Source organism: Citrus sinensis, chromosome 7 (assembly GCF_022201045.2).
Source record: "Citrus sinensis cultivar Valencia sweet orange chromosome 7, DVS_A1.0, whole genome shotgun sequence".
Classification (NCBI taxonomy): domain Eukaryota; kingdom Viridiplantae; phylum Streptophyta; class Magnoliopsida; order Sapindales; family Rutaceae; genus Citrus; species Citrus sinensis.
Window position 1 is genome coordinate 17,759,542 of NC_068562.1, and position 15,099 is coordinate 17,774,640.

At 34.0% G+C, this 15,099-nt stretch overlaps 2 protein-coding genes across 4 annotated transcripts; both read right to left on the reverse strand.

Annotated features, from left to right (window-relative positions):
* Nucleotides 1–1,872: 1,872 nt before the first annotated feature.
* Nucleotides 1,873–5,341, reverse strand: LOC102607893 (probable nucleolar protein 5-2). Of its 2 annotated transcripts, XR_369496.4 has the most exons (9): nt 5,103–5,341; nt 4,975–5,016; nt 4,657–4,836; nt 4,416–4,580; nt 3,665–3,865; nt 2,813–3,310; nt 2,601–2,735; nt 2,095–2,510; nt 1,873–2,005 (listed from the first exon to the last, which is right to left on the reverse strand). XR_369496.4 is itself a non-coding variant. In XM_006468031.4 (8 exons), the coding sequence occupies exons 1-8, from the start codon at nt 5,178–5,180 to the stop codon at nt 2,151–2,153; spliced, it is 1,659 nt and encodes a 552-aa protein (XP_006468094.2). In that variant the 5' UTR covers nt 5,181–5,341; the 3' UTR covers nt 1,873–2,150. The 2 variants fall into 2 exon arrangements, 1 of the variants encoding a protein (XP_006468094.2); XM_006468031.4 differs by having other exon boundaries at nt 1,873–2,510.
* A 2,006-nt stretch (nt 5,342–7,347) lies between these two features.
* Nucleotides 7,348–14,238, reverse strand: LOC102608858 (chloroplast envelope membrane protein). Of its 2 annotated transcripts, XM_052431428.1 has the most exons (8): nt 14,105–14,238; nt 13,242–14,019; nt 11,277–11,362; nt 10,460–10,633; nt 10,137–10,251; nt 8,713–8,810; nt 8,160–8,295; nt 7,348–7,729 (listed from the first exon to the last, which is right to left on the reverse strand). In XM_052431428.1, exons 2-8 carry the CDS (start codon nt 13,866–13,868, stop codon nt 7,661–7,663), a joined length of 1,305 nt encoding a protein of 434 aa, XP_052287388.1. In that variant the 5' UTR covers nt 13,869–14,019; nt 14,105–14,238; the 3' UTR covers nt 7,348–7,660. The 2 variants fall into 2 exon arrangements, with proteins under 2 accessions (XP_052287388.1, XP_006468098.2); XM_006468035.4 differs by having other exon boundaries at nt 13,242–14,175.
* Nucleotides 14,239–15,099: the final 861 nt, after the last annotated feature.

Here is a 15,099-nt window from a genome sequence, read left to right on the forward strand (position 1 = left end):
CAAGTTTGGCTCATTTGGAAAATTAAATCTTTCGATTCCTCCTGAGTGGGATCAAAACCCTTGCATCTGTTGTGCTATTTAAGTACTTTACCCAGTTTTGTTATCAGACACTAAAATAAAATCCGTTAACGAAGGAGACAGCAGCAAAATTCGGGGCCTGGTCCGACTCGGCACGGGCTCAGTGGACTTGAGTAAGACCGGATGCATAAGGGTTAAGTGCTTGTTGGTGTAGTTTATAAGTGTTTGTTTAATCTCATAAGGTTTAATTAAAATTTTTGTTATTATTTAATTTTTTTTAATAAAATTTTTGAAGATTAAATAAGTTATTTTATTTTTATTTGTAAAAGTTTAAATTTTATGGTTTTGGAAATAGAGATTGAAAAGTTTATTTTTTTAAAATGTTAAAATATTTAAAATATTATTTATTTAATAATCTTATTTTATTTATTTATGTTATAATTTTGAAAATTTTATTTATTAAAGTAATTTTTAATTTTAATAAAATTTATTATTGACAATTAAACAATTAAAATTTTTGAATAAAAGTTTTATCAATAAAAATTTAACTTAAATAAATTTTACTCCAAAAACTGTACTGAATGGAGCTAGGGGATATTCGTTCTTGATTTTTTTGGGAAATAAAGAGGGGTTTATTTGGAATTAACAATAATTAGAGGGGTAGTTTATGAAATTAACTAAAAACACCTAGAAGGGGTGCTCGGCTGAGCAATATCCCGGCCCAATGGTGGGAGGGCCGAGCTGGGCTTTAATATTTTAATCCCGGACTCATTCTTCATCTTTTTCTTCTTTTATAAACCCGTTTATAATTAAAATCTCAACTCAATCCAAAAGGCAAACTAAAAACATTTACTTTCTTTCTTCGGTAAAAGTTTATTTAGTCTCTATATTTTAAGATTAGTGTCTGTTTAGTCTCTGTATTTTTTAAAATGTTTCAAAACATCCATGCCGTTAAAGTATTGATACCCCTACTGTTACTTTTTATTTCTTTTGGCTTACTTTTGTAATATTATCCTTTTATAACAATTTTTTTTGGACATTAAAAAAAAATAATTAAATTACCAATTTCACCCTAGAAGATAAAAAAATTATATTAATTTTTTTACAAGCACTATTTGCACACTTGGTAGTTTGCATACAATTTTTGACAATTAAAAATTAATTTTTTTTAATTTTTTAAGGTTAAATTGGTAATTTTATTATTTTATTTTTATTAATATCCAAAAAAAATTATTATAAAAGGGTAATATTGTAAAAGTAAGCCAAAAGAAATAAAAAGTAATAATTTAATTATTGACAATTAAAAATTAATATAATTTTTTTAGGGTGAAATTAGTAATTTAATTATTTCTTTTTATTAATGTCCAAACAAAAAAATTATTATAAAATGGTAATATTATAAAAGTAAGTCAAAAGAAATAAAAAATAACGGTAGGAGTATCAATACTTTAACGGCATGAATGTTTTGAGGCATTTTTAAAAATACAAGGACTAAACGAACACTAATCTTAAAATATAAGGACTAAATGAGCTTTTACCCTTCTTTCTTTACAACTATCAAAATAGTTTAAAAACTTATTTCTTTCAAACAAATTTAAAAAATTAAGGCTTCGAGAAACCTAGCCCGAAGGCCGGGCTTAAGTCTAAAAATGCCCAGTCAGGCCCGACCTCATCCGGCTTATTTGCTATCTCTAACTAAAATGTAGAGAGTTATACTTGGATCAAACTGGATTGAGTTGGGATACGATTGAACATAATCCTTACAAATTATAGCTAGCTTTCTCCGGACTACGCCCAAAACCAGTAATTCAACTTACATTGCTAGCCGAATAACCAAAATTGTGAGAATTAATCTTCGCACAATGAGTGCACACAACATTTCAAACGTATAAGTTGATTGCAAAATATTGGTGTAATAACAAAGTCTTCCATGGGAGATAATCTCTTCCAACTACAACCATTGGGACACCATTGGTACTTGAATACACTACATTTAAAGATCAAACGGAAAAAGATTCAATAGAAACTGGAAAATTGAAAAAAGAAGTGAACAAAAACCAAATTTTACATAAGTACCTGAGTAGTTGAAAAAAATTGTTAGGTTTCCAGTCACCAAAACTACCCAGAAACTATCAATCCTTATTTTTCCGCTTCTTCTTCTTCTTCTTCTCCTTCTTACTTGGTGTTTCCGACTCCTCTTCATTATCTTCAGAATGTTTTCTCTTCTTTTTCTTCTTCTTCCCTGCATCGATGCTCTCCTCATCGGCCTCAGCTTCTTGTTTTTTCTTTTTCTTGTCTTTTTTAACCGAATCTTCATTTTCTGCCTTGGCATCGCCATTTGCATCCTTGTCATCGGCTTTCTTGCTGTTTTTCTTTTTCTTTTCTTTCTTCTCTTCACTGACAACAATCTCCTGTGATGCTTTCTCTACCTCATTTCCATCAGCAGCATTTTCCGTTAGACCAAGAACGGAATCCGCTGCAGGATTATAAGTCTGCAAAAAGCAGATTAAACAAACATAGTCTTCTCTAGGAGGACCAAAAAGAAATTTGAGAAAGGAAAGGAAAGAGGTAAAAAGGCAGACCTTGGCAGCAGTTATCATTGCCCCAGGCCCCTTCTTTCGGTCCTTGTCATAAACTTCAAGCTTAGGCTTTCCTTTAGCAGACCCAGCAGCACGACTCAATTCTTTGCCTTCAAGATTCCTGAGCCGTGCTTCAAGCTGCAAATAATTGTGCGTGAGAAACTTGTTCACATAACAAAAAGTAGGCAAGAATGAATCAAATGTTTGTAGCATACCTTGGCACGATTCTCCAGTCCCATAGAGTTATCTTGGTCATCACCAAGAGCATCACATCGAATTGCTAATGCAGTTTTGGCCGCAAGTGACCGGGAAATTTTGCCCTTATGCTTTGGGGCTGCCTGACCAACAAGGGACGCATGGTAGATAAGCCCGTACTTGGGAGTTGCATGCTTAGTCTTCAGTGCTCTGAAAAGAGCCTTTTCTGCACCAAGAATCTGAACAGTACTCCCAGGCTGCTTCGCAAGATTCAACAAGCTGCCTCCATGGGCAATGAGGCGAGCTCCAACAAGCTCTCCGACAAGAGCAGTCAAATTTGGAGCAACTGTATTCATTCTACTTTTCAGATAGTCATACAGTTGAGCTCTGTACTCAGCAAGAGACAGAACCTGGTTACAAAGTTCTTTAATGTTCAACAAATCAAGATCACTAACTTCCGTTCCCATGGAAATCATAGCTGCCTCTTTCAACCCTGCCTCTACTTCTTCGGGCAAAATCTAGAAATATCAGACAAGGCAAAAAAATAAAATGATGAGAATGACCAACTTGATCTGTCCTCTACAAAAATAAAAAGAGGGGAAAAAAAAAGCAGAGATTTAAATTTATGTCAACACAATGGTTATATCACTTAACTATGATATTATTACACCGTAACAAACTCTCAAACAAAGAAGTTTATGTAGGAGTGTTCACTAACCAAAATGTCACATCGGCCTAAATTTAGGACAAACAAATAGACAAGGCACATGTGAATAGATAGCTTTAAAAAATTTTGCAAGTCACCAAATGAAATTGAAACCTTTAATACGAACACTACGCAATTACCATAAGTAAACCAATCCAAAATCTACCTCAGAAAAGTCAAGCTTTGCAGCATTAGTGCGGTTGCCCATAAACTTCACGGCTTTAGCATACAGGATATTGTCTTGGATGATCTTTGTAAGCTCCGGAAAATGCCATCCATACCACTCACGAACACGCATCGCATAGGTATTGAGCTCTTTATCAAGATCGTCAAGCAAACCAATTGCCTGAATGATCATTGTATCCACCTAAAACAAGAACCAGAACTAGAGTTTCAGCCCCAAGTCAGAAGATTAGACTAAAAGACCATTATGTTTATCTAACAATCAAAAACTCAAAATACTCCTACCCCTTGCTGGCCAAAGCAGACACAATATTTAACATTTTAAACAATACCGGTGATTGAATTTTAGTTCATCTAGGACCAACTTGTCCTTAAAAGAGAATTGAATCCTCAAACAAAAACAAAGAGATAATAGTATATTAATTGTTAACACTTTGTGGACAAAAGGCAAGCAATTGGTTTCAGAAAGGAAATAGCAGAGAAATATGTAAGTATTTACACAAAAGCACACACATATGTTTACACATAAACCAGGCCCTCACACACACAGTCAGTAACTGGGCTGCAAAACACGAGATATGAATCCCTTTCAATACCCTAATAATCTACCCACAGATCAAACCATAGACCTTTCACTTATAAAAATGTCAGTCAATTAATTTCAATTAAGAACGAAAACAACTTCTTTAACTTATGATAAGCAGATGAAAAGGGAATTAACATACAAAAATTACCTTGTCAGCACTGAACTTGAGCTTGTATCTAGACAAGCTATGAGACAAACCCAAACTCATTGGTTGAATATCTTGAACAGCTAGACCTGATATGAGCTCTGTCAACTGACTCCTCACACCTCTCATCAACTCCATCACAGCATTGTTGTGAACACATTCTATTTTCTGCAAAAACAAAAAATACTATAACACAAAAGAAGAAGCAAACAACATTAAAAAAAAAATACAAAAAAAAATTAACCAGTTTGTCCTTGATTGCATTTCCAAGCTTCGAATCGGCCACACCTAATGTTTCACCGTCACAGTGAGCGCGCAGGAATTTACGAAGATCTTTGGTGGGTTTGCTTTCCAGCAAGCATGTAGCTGCTTTCAGAGCTTCTGATGTATTCTCAAACTTTGAAAAAGCTTTCAGCTTCACAATCTGTTGTAGGATATCAAGGAACAGTTAGATTTTCATTCTCAAAGTTAAGCATAAAATTTTTAAAAAATGCCCATTTGAAATTCCCATATGTTTCAAACATTTCATATAAAGGGCAAGCTTAAAAAAGGGGAAAATTACCTGTCTAGCAGAATCTGGCCTGTTAAACTCTTGCCCCAAACCCTGAAGCAACGCCAAGTTAAAATCAATAGCAGAGTAAAAATGGCGAAACAAGGTTATTGCGTTTGTATTAAAGATTATTAATTTACCTCAAATTTAGAGAGCTTCCCTTCGTCCAATACTTTAAAAAGGGCAAAACCCGCCGCAGTTTCGAATAAAACTAACATTTTTTTCTTCTGTTTAGCAAGAGCTTTGTTTCGAAGAAGAGGACGAATAAGAAGAAGGGGGCACCGGCGACGGCGTGACTGTGAGGTGACGGAGTGATAGCGCCGGCGGTGTGAATTGATAGTGATTGACTGAGACGGATAGTAAGAGTGGCTGTGAGTCAGGGTTTAGGGTTTTGTTTTTGAAAAGAGTTGAGGTGTAATTCTCAGTTTTGTCCTCTGTGTTTTGGGTTATTTGCAACTAGATGGCGAAGATGCGTTTATTAATGAAGACCCCCCTACGTGATTTTAGTGTTTAGTTGGCCACTTGGCCTCTGTTTAGGGATGGCAATTGTACCCGCAAACCCGCAAATCCGTCCAAACCCACCCGCCAAAACCCGCCCGTTGCGGGTAATTTTACCCATTGCGGGCGGGTTTAGTATTATAAATTAAAACCCGCACATGGATGCGGGTGGGTTTGGTATTAACTTTATATCCAGTGGATACCCGCATGGATATCCACCAAACCCGCAATATTTTTTTCAAATATTTTTAATTTAATTTTAATCTAAAAATGTATAAAGAAAATAATGTCATTAATTAAATTACCAAATAGCCAAAGGCTCAAAGTTGTGTATGTGTGTATGTGGCCTATATCCTATTCTAAAGTCATAATCTAAAGAAAACTAAAGGTATTTTCCTTCGAATTAGTATTTGAAAATATTAATCTTAATTATTATTATAGGCATTGTGTTGGATGGGTGCTTATGGTGGTGAATGAAATGAATATCTTCTCTTGGAGCTTGTTTTAAATGATAATATGAAATGTAATTATTATTTTTAGATACTAATTTGTGTTTTTTAAATGGATTTGTGTAATTTATACTTAAATTTGAGAATTTGTGTTGAATTGATGTGGAAATTTTAATTTTTCATTTACATTATTTAAATATAAAATCGAGTATGTTATATGGAATTTGAGGTTATTATTATAAATTTATATATTAAACATTTGTGATTTTAAATACGGAAACCCGCAAAAAATCCGCCGGATACCATTGCGGGTTTAGTAATTGTTAAAACCCGCTGCGGGTGGGTTTTTGTAAAAAAATTAAAACCCGCTGCGGGTTGCAGATGGGTTTGGTAATTTAAATTTTGTGCGGGTTTGGGTTTGGTAATGGCAAACCCGCTGCGGGCGGTGCCCATTGCCATCCCTACCTCTGTTAGTTGGAGGAGGGTAAAATCGTAAAGCATATGAAAATTACACAGAAAATGCTCAGTTTTCAATGAAGTTAAAGGTCAAACTTAAAATATCAATAATTTATTAAAAATCGACAATATTAAGAATCTTAATATATAATCTCAATATTATGCGTTATTTATTTATTAAATAATATATTTCATAATTTATAAAATTACTTAACCCTCATTTAATAAATTAATGTTGTATCAATTAAAATTTAAATTGAAATTTAGACGGTAAAATATCTTGCATTACTCTTAAAATATGTAATATTGTTGGTTGCTTTAACCTTTGATCGACACAATGACAGTGCTTTGAAGGTGTTTGAATGAAATGTTTAGTTGAAGCTTAAAGTTTAATATCGTTGGACATTTTATTTTAGGTTTGATTTTGGAGAGACGGATATGTGAAGCAAAAGAATTGGGCGGAGTCATTGTCAGTGGGGTAAAGGATTATAAGACCAGATGTTTCTTTCTATAATTCTGTCCTGGAAGTTTGCTGAAGATAAAACGAAATCATGAGGGGTAAAATTGTCATAATACGGTAGTTGTAGTTTTGGCGCCAAAAGTGAGTGCAGGTTTCAGGGGCTTCAGGCCTTGATTTTGCTAAAGGACATTTGGTACTTTCGTGGTCAACTAACAGTCAACAAGAAAAATTAACCGAAGTCACCTCGCCAGGGGGGTCTTCACTAATAAACGCATCTTCGCGGTCCAGTTGCAAATAGCCCAAAACACTGGGGCAAAAACTAAGAATTACCCAACCTGACGCCCCACAAGCTGAATCCCCTTTATATGGATGGAACCAGCCATGCAGAGCAAAAGTTTGAATGCATTTTGCAAAAGATATGAAAACTGCGATGACAATATCCACTAGAAGAACATAATTCAAAGCAATATTTTATCAATATGAAAATTGACAGCTCTCGAAACATTCAGTCGCGAAAGATCATGAACAGAAAACTACCGACCAGGATGTTTTATTGCAAATCATTGTAGCACGAAAAATTTCGTAAACAATGAGCTCGTACATTCTCATGAATTGTGACCTTCATTTTAGCTAAACTTGAGACCTCATTTCATCTTCAACCGGTACTTACAAATATACATGCATGTCTATGTATAAATATAAATTAAGAAAGAAAAAAAATGGAGAAACCATAGGAGAAAATGTCAAAGAGCAAAAGCTTTAGTGTTGGTAATACTACATGCACCTTGTTTGGTATTATCTCAAATGGATAGCAAGATCTGGTTAAAAGATTCTTCTAGTGACGCCTCATCTCCTTGAATATATTTGAAACCCTTGGGGCTAGCCCTGGAAGTTTTTTAAACAACTGCAGAAAGAACACAATTAGATAATCAGAAGCTAGCTACGAAATATAGAGAGGATCCACATAAGAGGAAAGCCACCCATTCAATTATTACGGAGCACTAAATGGAATTTCCATCTAAAGGTTGATTAGATAGTGGAGAAACAAAAGTTCTGAATTGAATAAGAATCCTAAAAATATAATTCTAATTAGGTTGAAGGTTCGAGTTTCATTCGTATCAAGGTTAAGGTTCTGGTAAATCTCTTGATTGGAATAACTCAGTTTATGGATCCCACTTGAATTATTCTGATCTAGTTGACCACACCAGAGGAGATGCACAATGTACAACGGGAACTTGCCACTTCAAAGTTTCCTAATAAATTTATCTTGTTGCATGGTAAGCTATAAGAAATGAGAACAATTAAACATGCACAAGAAATTGTACAGAACATACCCAAAGCTTCACACATGCATCCATAAAAACTGGGACCACACAGACAAAAGTGATTATGGCAGACTCATCAGCTTCAATACCATAATGCTCAAGAATTATCTCCACCAGAGTCTGCCAACCAGATTCAGAATGATACCTGCATGGATAAAAATCTTTTCTCATTTTTCAGAAGCACAAAATTCACTTGCATAAACATGAACAAGGAAAAACTATTTATAATTTATATCAGAAAGAGAACTAAAATCCTGCAAGGTATTAGGCATTTGGTTACAAGAAAAGCTAAATGAACTGATATAACTTTAATGACTTTATCAACTTCTAATTTGTAAAATATTCAATGGATGGAATTCTCTTACAGTGAAGGAAATTCTTCAGAGAAGAAAATAGTTATATCTGTCATGAGAATATTCAATTTTGTAACACTCTTCAATGCAAGCCAACCTAATGAGTATAGTAATTTCTTCTTTTTTTTTTTTTGTGGGGAATAGTGAGTGTAGTAACATTAGTAAATGATAAGGACTTGTTATCCACTGTAAAGAGCAGAAAATATTACCCTAAAAAAATATCTGTAACGAGAATAATTAAGAATGCCTTCCCAGCATCTGAGATGTTATTTATTATTTTATAACCAGTAAATTTCAGCAAGGCTACCTGCAAAATTGGGAAGCAAGAAAAGAATAAAATTGTTAACAAGAATAGAAATTTTTTATGCAGATTGCGAATTTCAAAGAAAAACATATGGTTTTATGAACTAGCAGAAGGCTTGAGAAACACCAACATTCGAGTTATATACCATGAGAAGACCATATCACTTCAACCCCATTGTAATTTTCACAGGAAGTCCATAATGTTTGATGAAAGATCAAAGTAACCAAACTAATCCAGAATGATGACATCATGCCAGCTAATAATCAGCATAGTTTCTCTAATTTTTAGCAACCATGGGTTGTTCTTAAAAAAATATAATAAAAATTTTATAGCATTAAACTGAAAATTTTTACATGCTTAATCAGCAAATCAAGAAATGTTGCCAAATTCAGTCTGCAGTAATTTTTACAACATGATAGAGCAGATGATAAAAAGTATTGAGAGCTACTCTAACTCATGGAGCACAAAGGGCATGAACCCTACCCACACATTCGCACTAAACTGTTTCCCATTCATAACAATGAAGAAATAACACCTAAACTGTTTCGCCTGATTTACTGAAAGGTTACGCTTAAATAACCCAAAATAACCTTTTGGCAGGCAAGTAAATTGAATTTGTTGCAAGGTCATGCTTAAATGGATTCAAAATGATTCTATATGTTCTTTTATGGTCATTCACTTTCTTGGACTTATGGCTCATCATTTATGTTCTACCTTACCCACAACGCCGAAGGTTTGTTCCACAGATCGAATTGGATGGTCCTGTAATGTTTACATTTTGTTTCTCTTTTTGAAATGAAATAACAGTGGATCAGAAAAGAATTATTTGACTTAAAAATAGCTAGATTCTGGAAGGAACTGGAACAAGAAGAAAAAAAGATAAACTTCTCACTGATGGTGAATTGCAAATCTCAGGTTACATTCGAAGCTCCTCTACTGTACATGTTTTGATCTATTTCCCTTGCACAAATTAAATTGATGTGGATATAACTCAAATCACTAATTAATCCAGTATAATTCTTTTAATCCCCCCACCCCCCCGGGCCACAGGTAAGACAAGCAACTATTGTTTTAATTTACCATTTAGTTTTTGTATTCTATTACACTTAAAAATCATTTTTAGCGTTGACAATCAACAGCCACATAACCTTCAGCACTATGGGAAAGTCTAGACCTACAACAAGTGTCTTTAGCACTACGAAGAAAAGGATTAACCGTACAACAATAGCTAGGATAATGATAACTCTAATAACTGGGTGATGCTTTTACTATGAAAATGATTCAGGAAATAAAATAAATGAGGAAAGATAAGAATAAAAACAAACTCACTTTACTCTGATTGAAGTATAAAAGAATGAATAATGAGATCCCAAAGACCAAATCTGACCATAAATTGGCAAATGCTTTACGGTTCTCTAACCTCCTCTCATCTCTCAACTCTAACCTGTCGAAGCAATAACAAAAGCTGATGAATAAATGCACTTATTAGGATAATACTATAATCAACTTTGAACTTTATGTAATAAAGACTGCAGAAGAAGTTTTTGGGGAAATATTATTAAAGGATCTAAAATCGACAATAATAAGAACAAAAAGGAGATAGTATAAGGTATGTGAGCTCGACAATGAGCACAGAAAAAACTCAAACTTACGCTTTATCTCGTAACTCCCACCAAACCTCCTCATCAGAAAGAGGAGGAGATTTTCCAATCTCAACCTCAAGCCGGAATCTTGCTTTCTCAGTTTTTAATACCTTAACCATCTCAAGTTTTTGACTTCTTCTCACATCAAGCATCTGTGCTGCAAGTGGCACAGTCTTTACATATCTGTACAAAAAAAAATGGTTACTAGATACCTTTAGCTGAATTTATTAGGCCTACACTCAACAACAATAACAAAAACCATGTGTTCTTATACACATCTTTATGAGTCTCATAAACTGTTTAGCACAGAATGTAGGTAATGATGGCAGCCGACAAGATCAACTTCGACACTGGTGTCAGCAACTTCTGGTTGAGTAGGAACCCTAATGTGAATGAGCTAAGATGAAAAGAAACAGGTCAATCTCCAAAAAGAAAGTAGAAAAAGAAATTTATTTAATTAATTTCCTAACACAAGATGATTATTTTTGAAATCACTGAAAAACCAAAATTATCAAGAGGAAAAATTAAATTAGAATAATTTCTTACTTATCATTGGCATAAAAATATCATATATATTAATAATTAAGGGAGAATTGTAATTCTTCCCCCCCCCCCCCCCCCAAAAAAAAAAAGGAAGAATTGTAACTAACATGGTGTCAAGTAGCTGATTAATTACATCTGCAGCAGAAGCATGCAGCTAGATGATTATCCCACAAAAAATTAGATAGAAGAATACATAAATTAGGCAAAGAATAATACTTATGTATGTTTGTTATGCGATCATAAGTTAAATACTTGAGCTATGATTCTTGAATTCAATGATTACCTGTCTAGAAAAGGCATGAGAACAAAATCATGAACCACAAAGTCCAAGGCCCAAGGTATAAGTATCAGTAATGCCAAAAATTTAGCCTGAAACAACAGGGAAATTGCTTAGGCCATCTTGTCATATAATACTGCTAGAATGACAAATTATCAGCTAGTCAAGATATCCAAACTGCTAAAAGGAAAAAGTATATGATTGCCAAGGGTAGTCATAAAGATTCAAAATCAAACATGGTACGTCATAATTCAGATCATATGAAACTCACAAAAACATCAGACATGATATGATTGTAAATATTCAATGACAAGTTATAGAAAGTTCCATCATTTTTATTCCTCACTCATTACTCCTCATTGAGATTGTTGATTTTCGTACTGTAGCTCTCAGGTCATCCTTAAATATTCTATCTAATTGACCAATCAACTTCTCCTCACTCTTGCAGGAGTAAAACATGAGCAAAGAGCACTTAACAAAGCCTCCATGCTATATACTGAATTTGGCTTCTTTTTTAAATATTCCCTAAAAATAATTACTTTAAACCCAGACAAGATTTAACAAAACAAGAAAAATGAAGAAAACTTTATTGATTGAAAAAAGGAGAAGAGTTTAAATATCATGAAGGTGAACACTTAGAATTTGTATACAGAGCTTATACGGTTTTCATGTAAATGGGCTGAGAAATCAATTCTCATAGACTTCTATAAAAGAAATGAAATCATTATAATCATGCACAGATAAATCAGTAAGAGAGAGAGAAAGAATAAGTGAAAGGTAAAATACTTTTGGCCTCTTTCAACTTTCAGATCATATCATGGTCAGCCTAAGTGGATCAAAAATACATCAAAACCCCTATGTGGCAGGGATTCCTACCACAATTTGAGAAATTCCCAGAGAGATTTTCATAAATTTGAGGGCCTTCTTCTAACAATCTGAAACTAAGGGGAATGTTTTGAAGAATCCTGATACACCCCAGTTAACCTGTATCTGCCATTAAACTTTTCAAAACATAAACATCAGATAGATGATATTGTGGTGAGATCTGGAAGAAGGGGCAGTTGTGGAAATAAAATAAAAGAAATGGAGTATTGAAGCACCATGAATCCAAGAGCTTAAACTGACAGGAAATGGCTCAGCTGCCATTTAAAACTAAAAAGACACATGAAGTGAAAAGATGTTATTTTGAGTTCATTCATACTATTAAGTGAAGTTACGAACTTCGCCCTAGTTATACCGTCTTTCCGCAAGTTTATAACATATCAGAGTATTGCCTCTCTAAAAGGCTTTCAACAACCAAACATACATAACTAATATTAGAGTTTGAACACTATATTTGAGAATTGCCAGGCTTAATGGTGTCTCAACATGGTATCATAGCCTCCATTCTACCAGTCAGTTATAAAAGAGGTTTGCGGTTCGTTGTGAATGTCTAATCCACATGTTTATTTGGTTGCATTTGGATCCACCTGATAAAGTTCATTTTATTAAACTTCAGCAATGAACGTGAGGGGCAATGCCACAGTTTCCTATTAGCTAAAGATTTTGGGACTAGTGATTTCTCAGCAAGCACAAATAAAATGTTCTTTGCATTAATCAACTCTGCAACTAGCATTATAATTCCAAAGCTCCACCAGAAAAGCATAAATTTACAAATAACAAAATGGACAAGAAAAAGCACATTTTCAGGTGAAGCAGATGCATATTTCATACAAGGCAAGGGGATTTAGGTTGTCAAGTTTAATTAGCTTGCCCAGGCATTCATTTCTGACTGTATAAGTTCACTAATTTTAAAGCAACAGCAATGCAGGCCAGGTACCAATGAGTGTTTTTTTATTTTTTTCTTTTAATGCTAGATCAATTCTTCAATGTAAACATCCATTTACGTATTGGCAGAAAGACATGTTACACTCTTCCAACAACCACTACTAGATAGTGAACATTACAACAAAATTACACATAATTACTTACCGAATTTGTAGAAGCATACCGGAAAACCCGATCTTCGTACAAAATATCATTTTCTTCTGTGCCAAGAACCAAGTCCCTTACTGACTCAACCAACCCCCTTTCAGGAAACAACTCACTCAGATCATTCCCTTCCCAAATCCCATTACCGAAATCTTGACTCCAAGAAGAATCAGCACCATTTCCATGATTATCATCCATAATCCAGTCCTCCCACCTCCTATTCTCTTCATTCCTCATATCTTGTTGAGCTTCCCTCAACTCTACAATAGCTTCCGCCCTCCTCTTCCACGCCTCAAACTTCTCATTCTCCGATAACTCCCCATCACTAGAAATATCATTCTCCTCTTCAATCAAATCATTATCTTTCAAACCAAACCAATTCCCATCATCATCGAGAAAGAACCTTTGCCACCAACTTCTCTTACCCTTTGAATATTTATTTCCACTACCCTTTTTTGCATTTGGGATGAACCCACAAAGCCTTTGTTTCTTGCCACTAAATTGAATCAAACAGCTTGATGAATTGTGTACAAAAAGTGAGCTTCTAGTTCTACACTTGTTGTTTTGGTCAATGAATAATAAATTATCACACAAAACCATTGAAGTGCTCATCAACAACATTAACATAAAAATAACGACCCCAAAATTTTCAGCCTCTCAAAGCAATAAAGCATGACTGAACTGTTCATTGAATACATGAATAAGCTAAGCAACTAACATTCTTAGAGCAAAATTGAACACAACCCACTTCAGAACCCAAGAAATGCTGCATGAGAAACTGCAAATTGCTAGCATTAGAAGACAAAATTCAATTAAGAAATAAGAAGCCAGAAAAGCAGAAGCTAAGGAGAAGCAAAACTCACGCATATGAAGAATACAGATGATTGCATGATAATTTTTTAGCATTTTTGGTGTGTGTGTGTGTGTGTGTGTGTGTATAATATCTACAGATAAAGCGATAAACTTTCTCTTTTTAAATTTTAATGGGAAAAAGAAAAAGAATTCTCCTTTCTGAAACAATAAAGGATATTATCAATTAACTCCCTGAAATATTTCATATTTTCCCTTACTCCCTTAATCTCTTCTTCAATTGTATATAAGTCTCACAAAATCTGAAATTAGTAAAATCAATCGACAATCGATGTATTAAGCACTCAAGACATGAGCAATTACTAGGCTTAAGTGGTCCATACCATCGATAAATGATTTACAAGCTAATTTGTGACAGATTGCTTAAAAGTATTTATACCGTAAACATTCATTTTTAGCTTTTAAATAAGAGAAATGGTAAGTGTGCTACTTTCGCAAATGAAACTTTTTTATTACTTCTATTCTTTAAAAAATCAATAATACTACATATCCCAAATATTAATCCCAAAACTCATCCCAAGTGATGTGGCAGTTGATATGGCATCCAACTTATAAATTTATTCTAAATTAAAATAGACCCCTCTAAAATACTTTATTTTAAAGTAAATCCATTTTACAATTAAAAGTCTTTTGCCCTATCGTTTTTGGCCTGGCTGCAAATTTGGTCTGGCTGTAAATTGAATAGGTTTGTCTTATCGTATTTTGGCTTGGCTGCAAATTAAAGTGAAAGTTCAGGGAGAGCAAAGTCTTCTCACTCATGACAGGTTTGTAATTCCTACCAAACTATTTTATTAGCACTCAACAATCTGCACTTCTTGAAAAAAAAAAATCGAATTGATGGAATTTGAATTGCTTGGCTGCAAATTGAATGAACAGAGACATGAACTTTAGGAAGAACAAAACCTTCAGTTGAGATGACGGATTTGGAGTCAAAAGAAATAGAAAACTCCCCAGAAATCATTGTTGATGAGGTGAATTTTTTAATTTT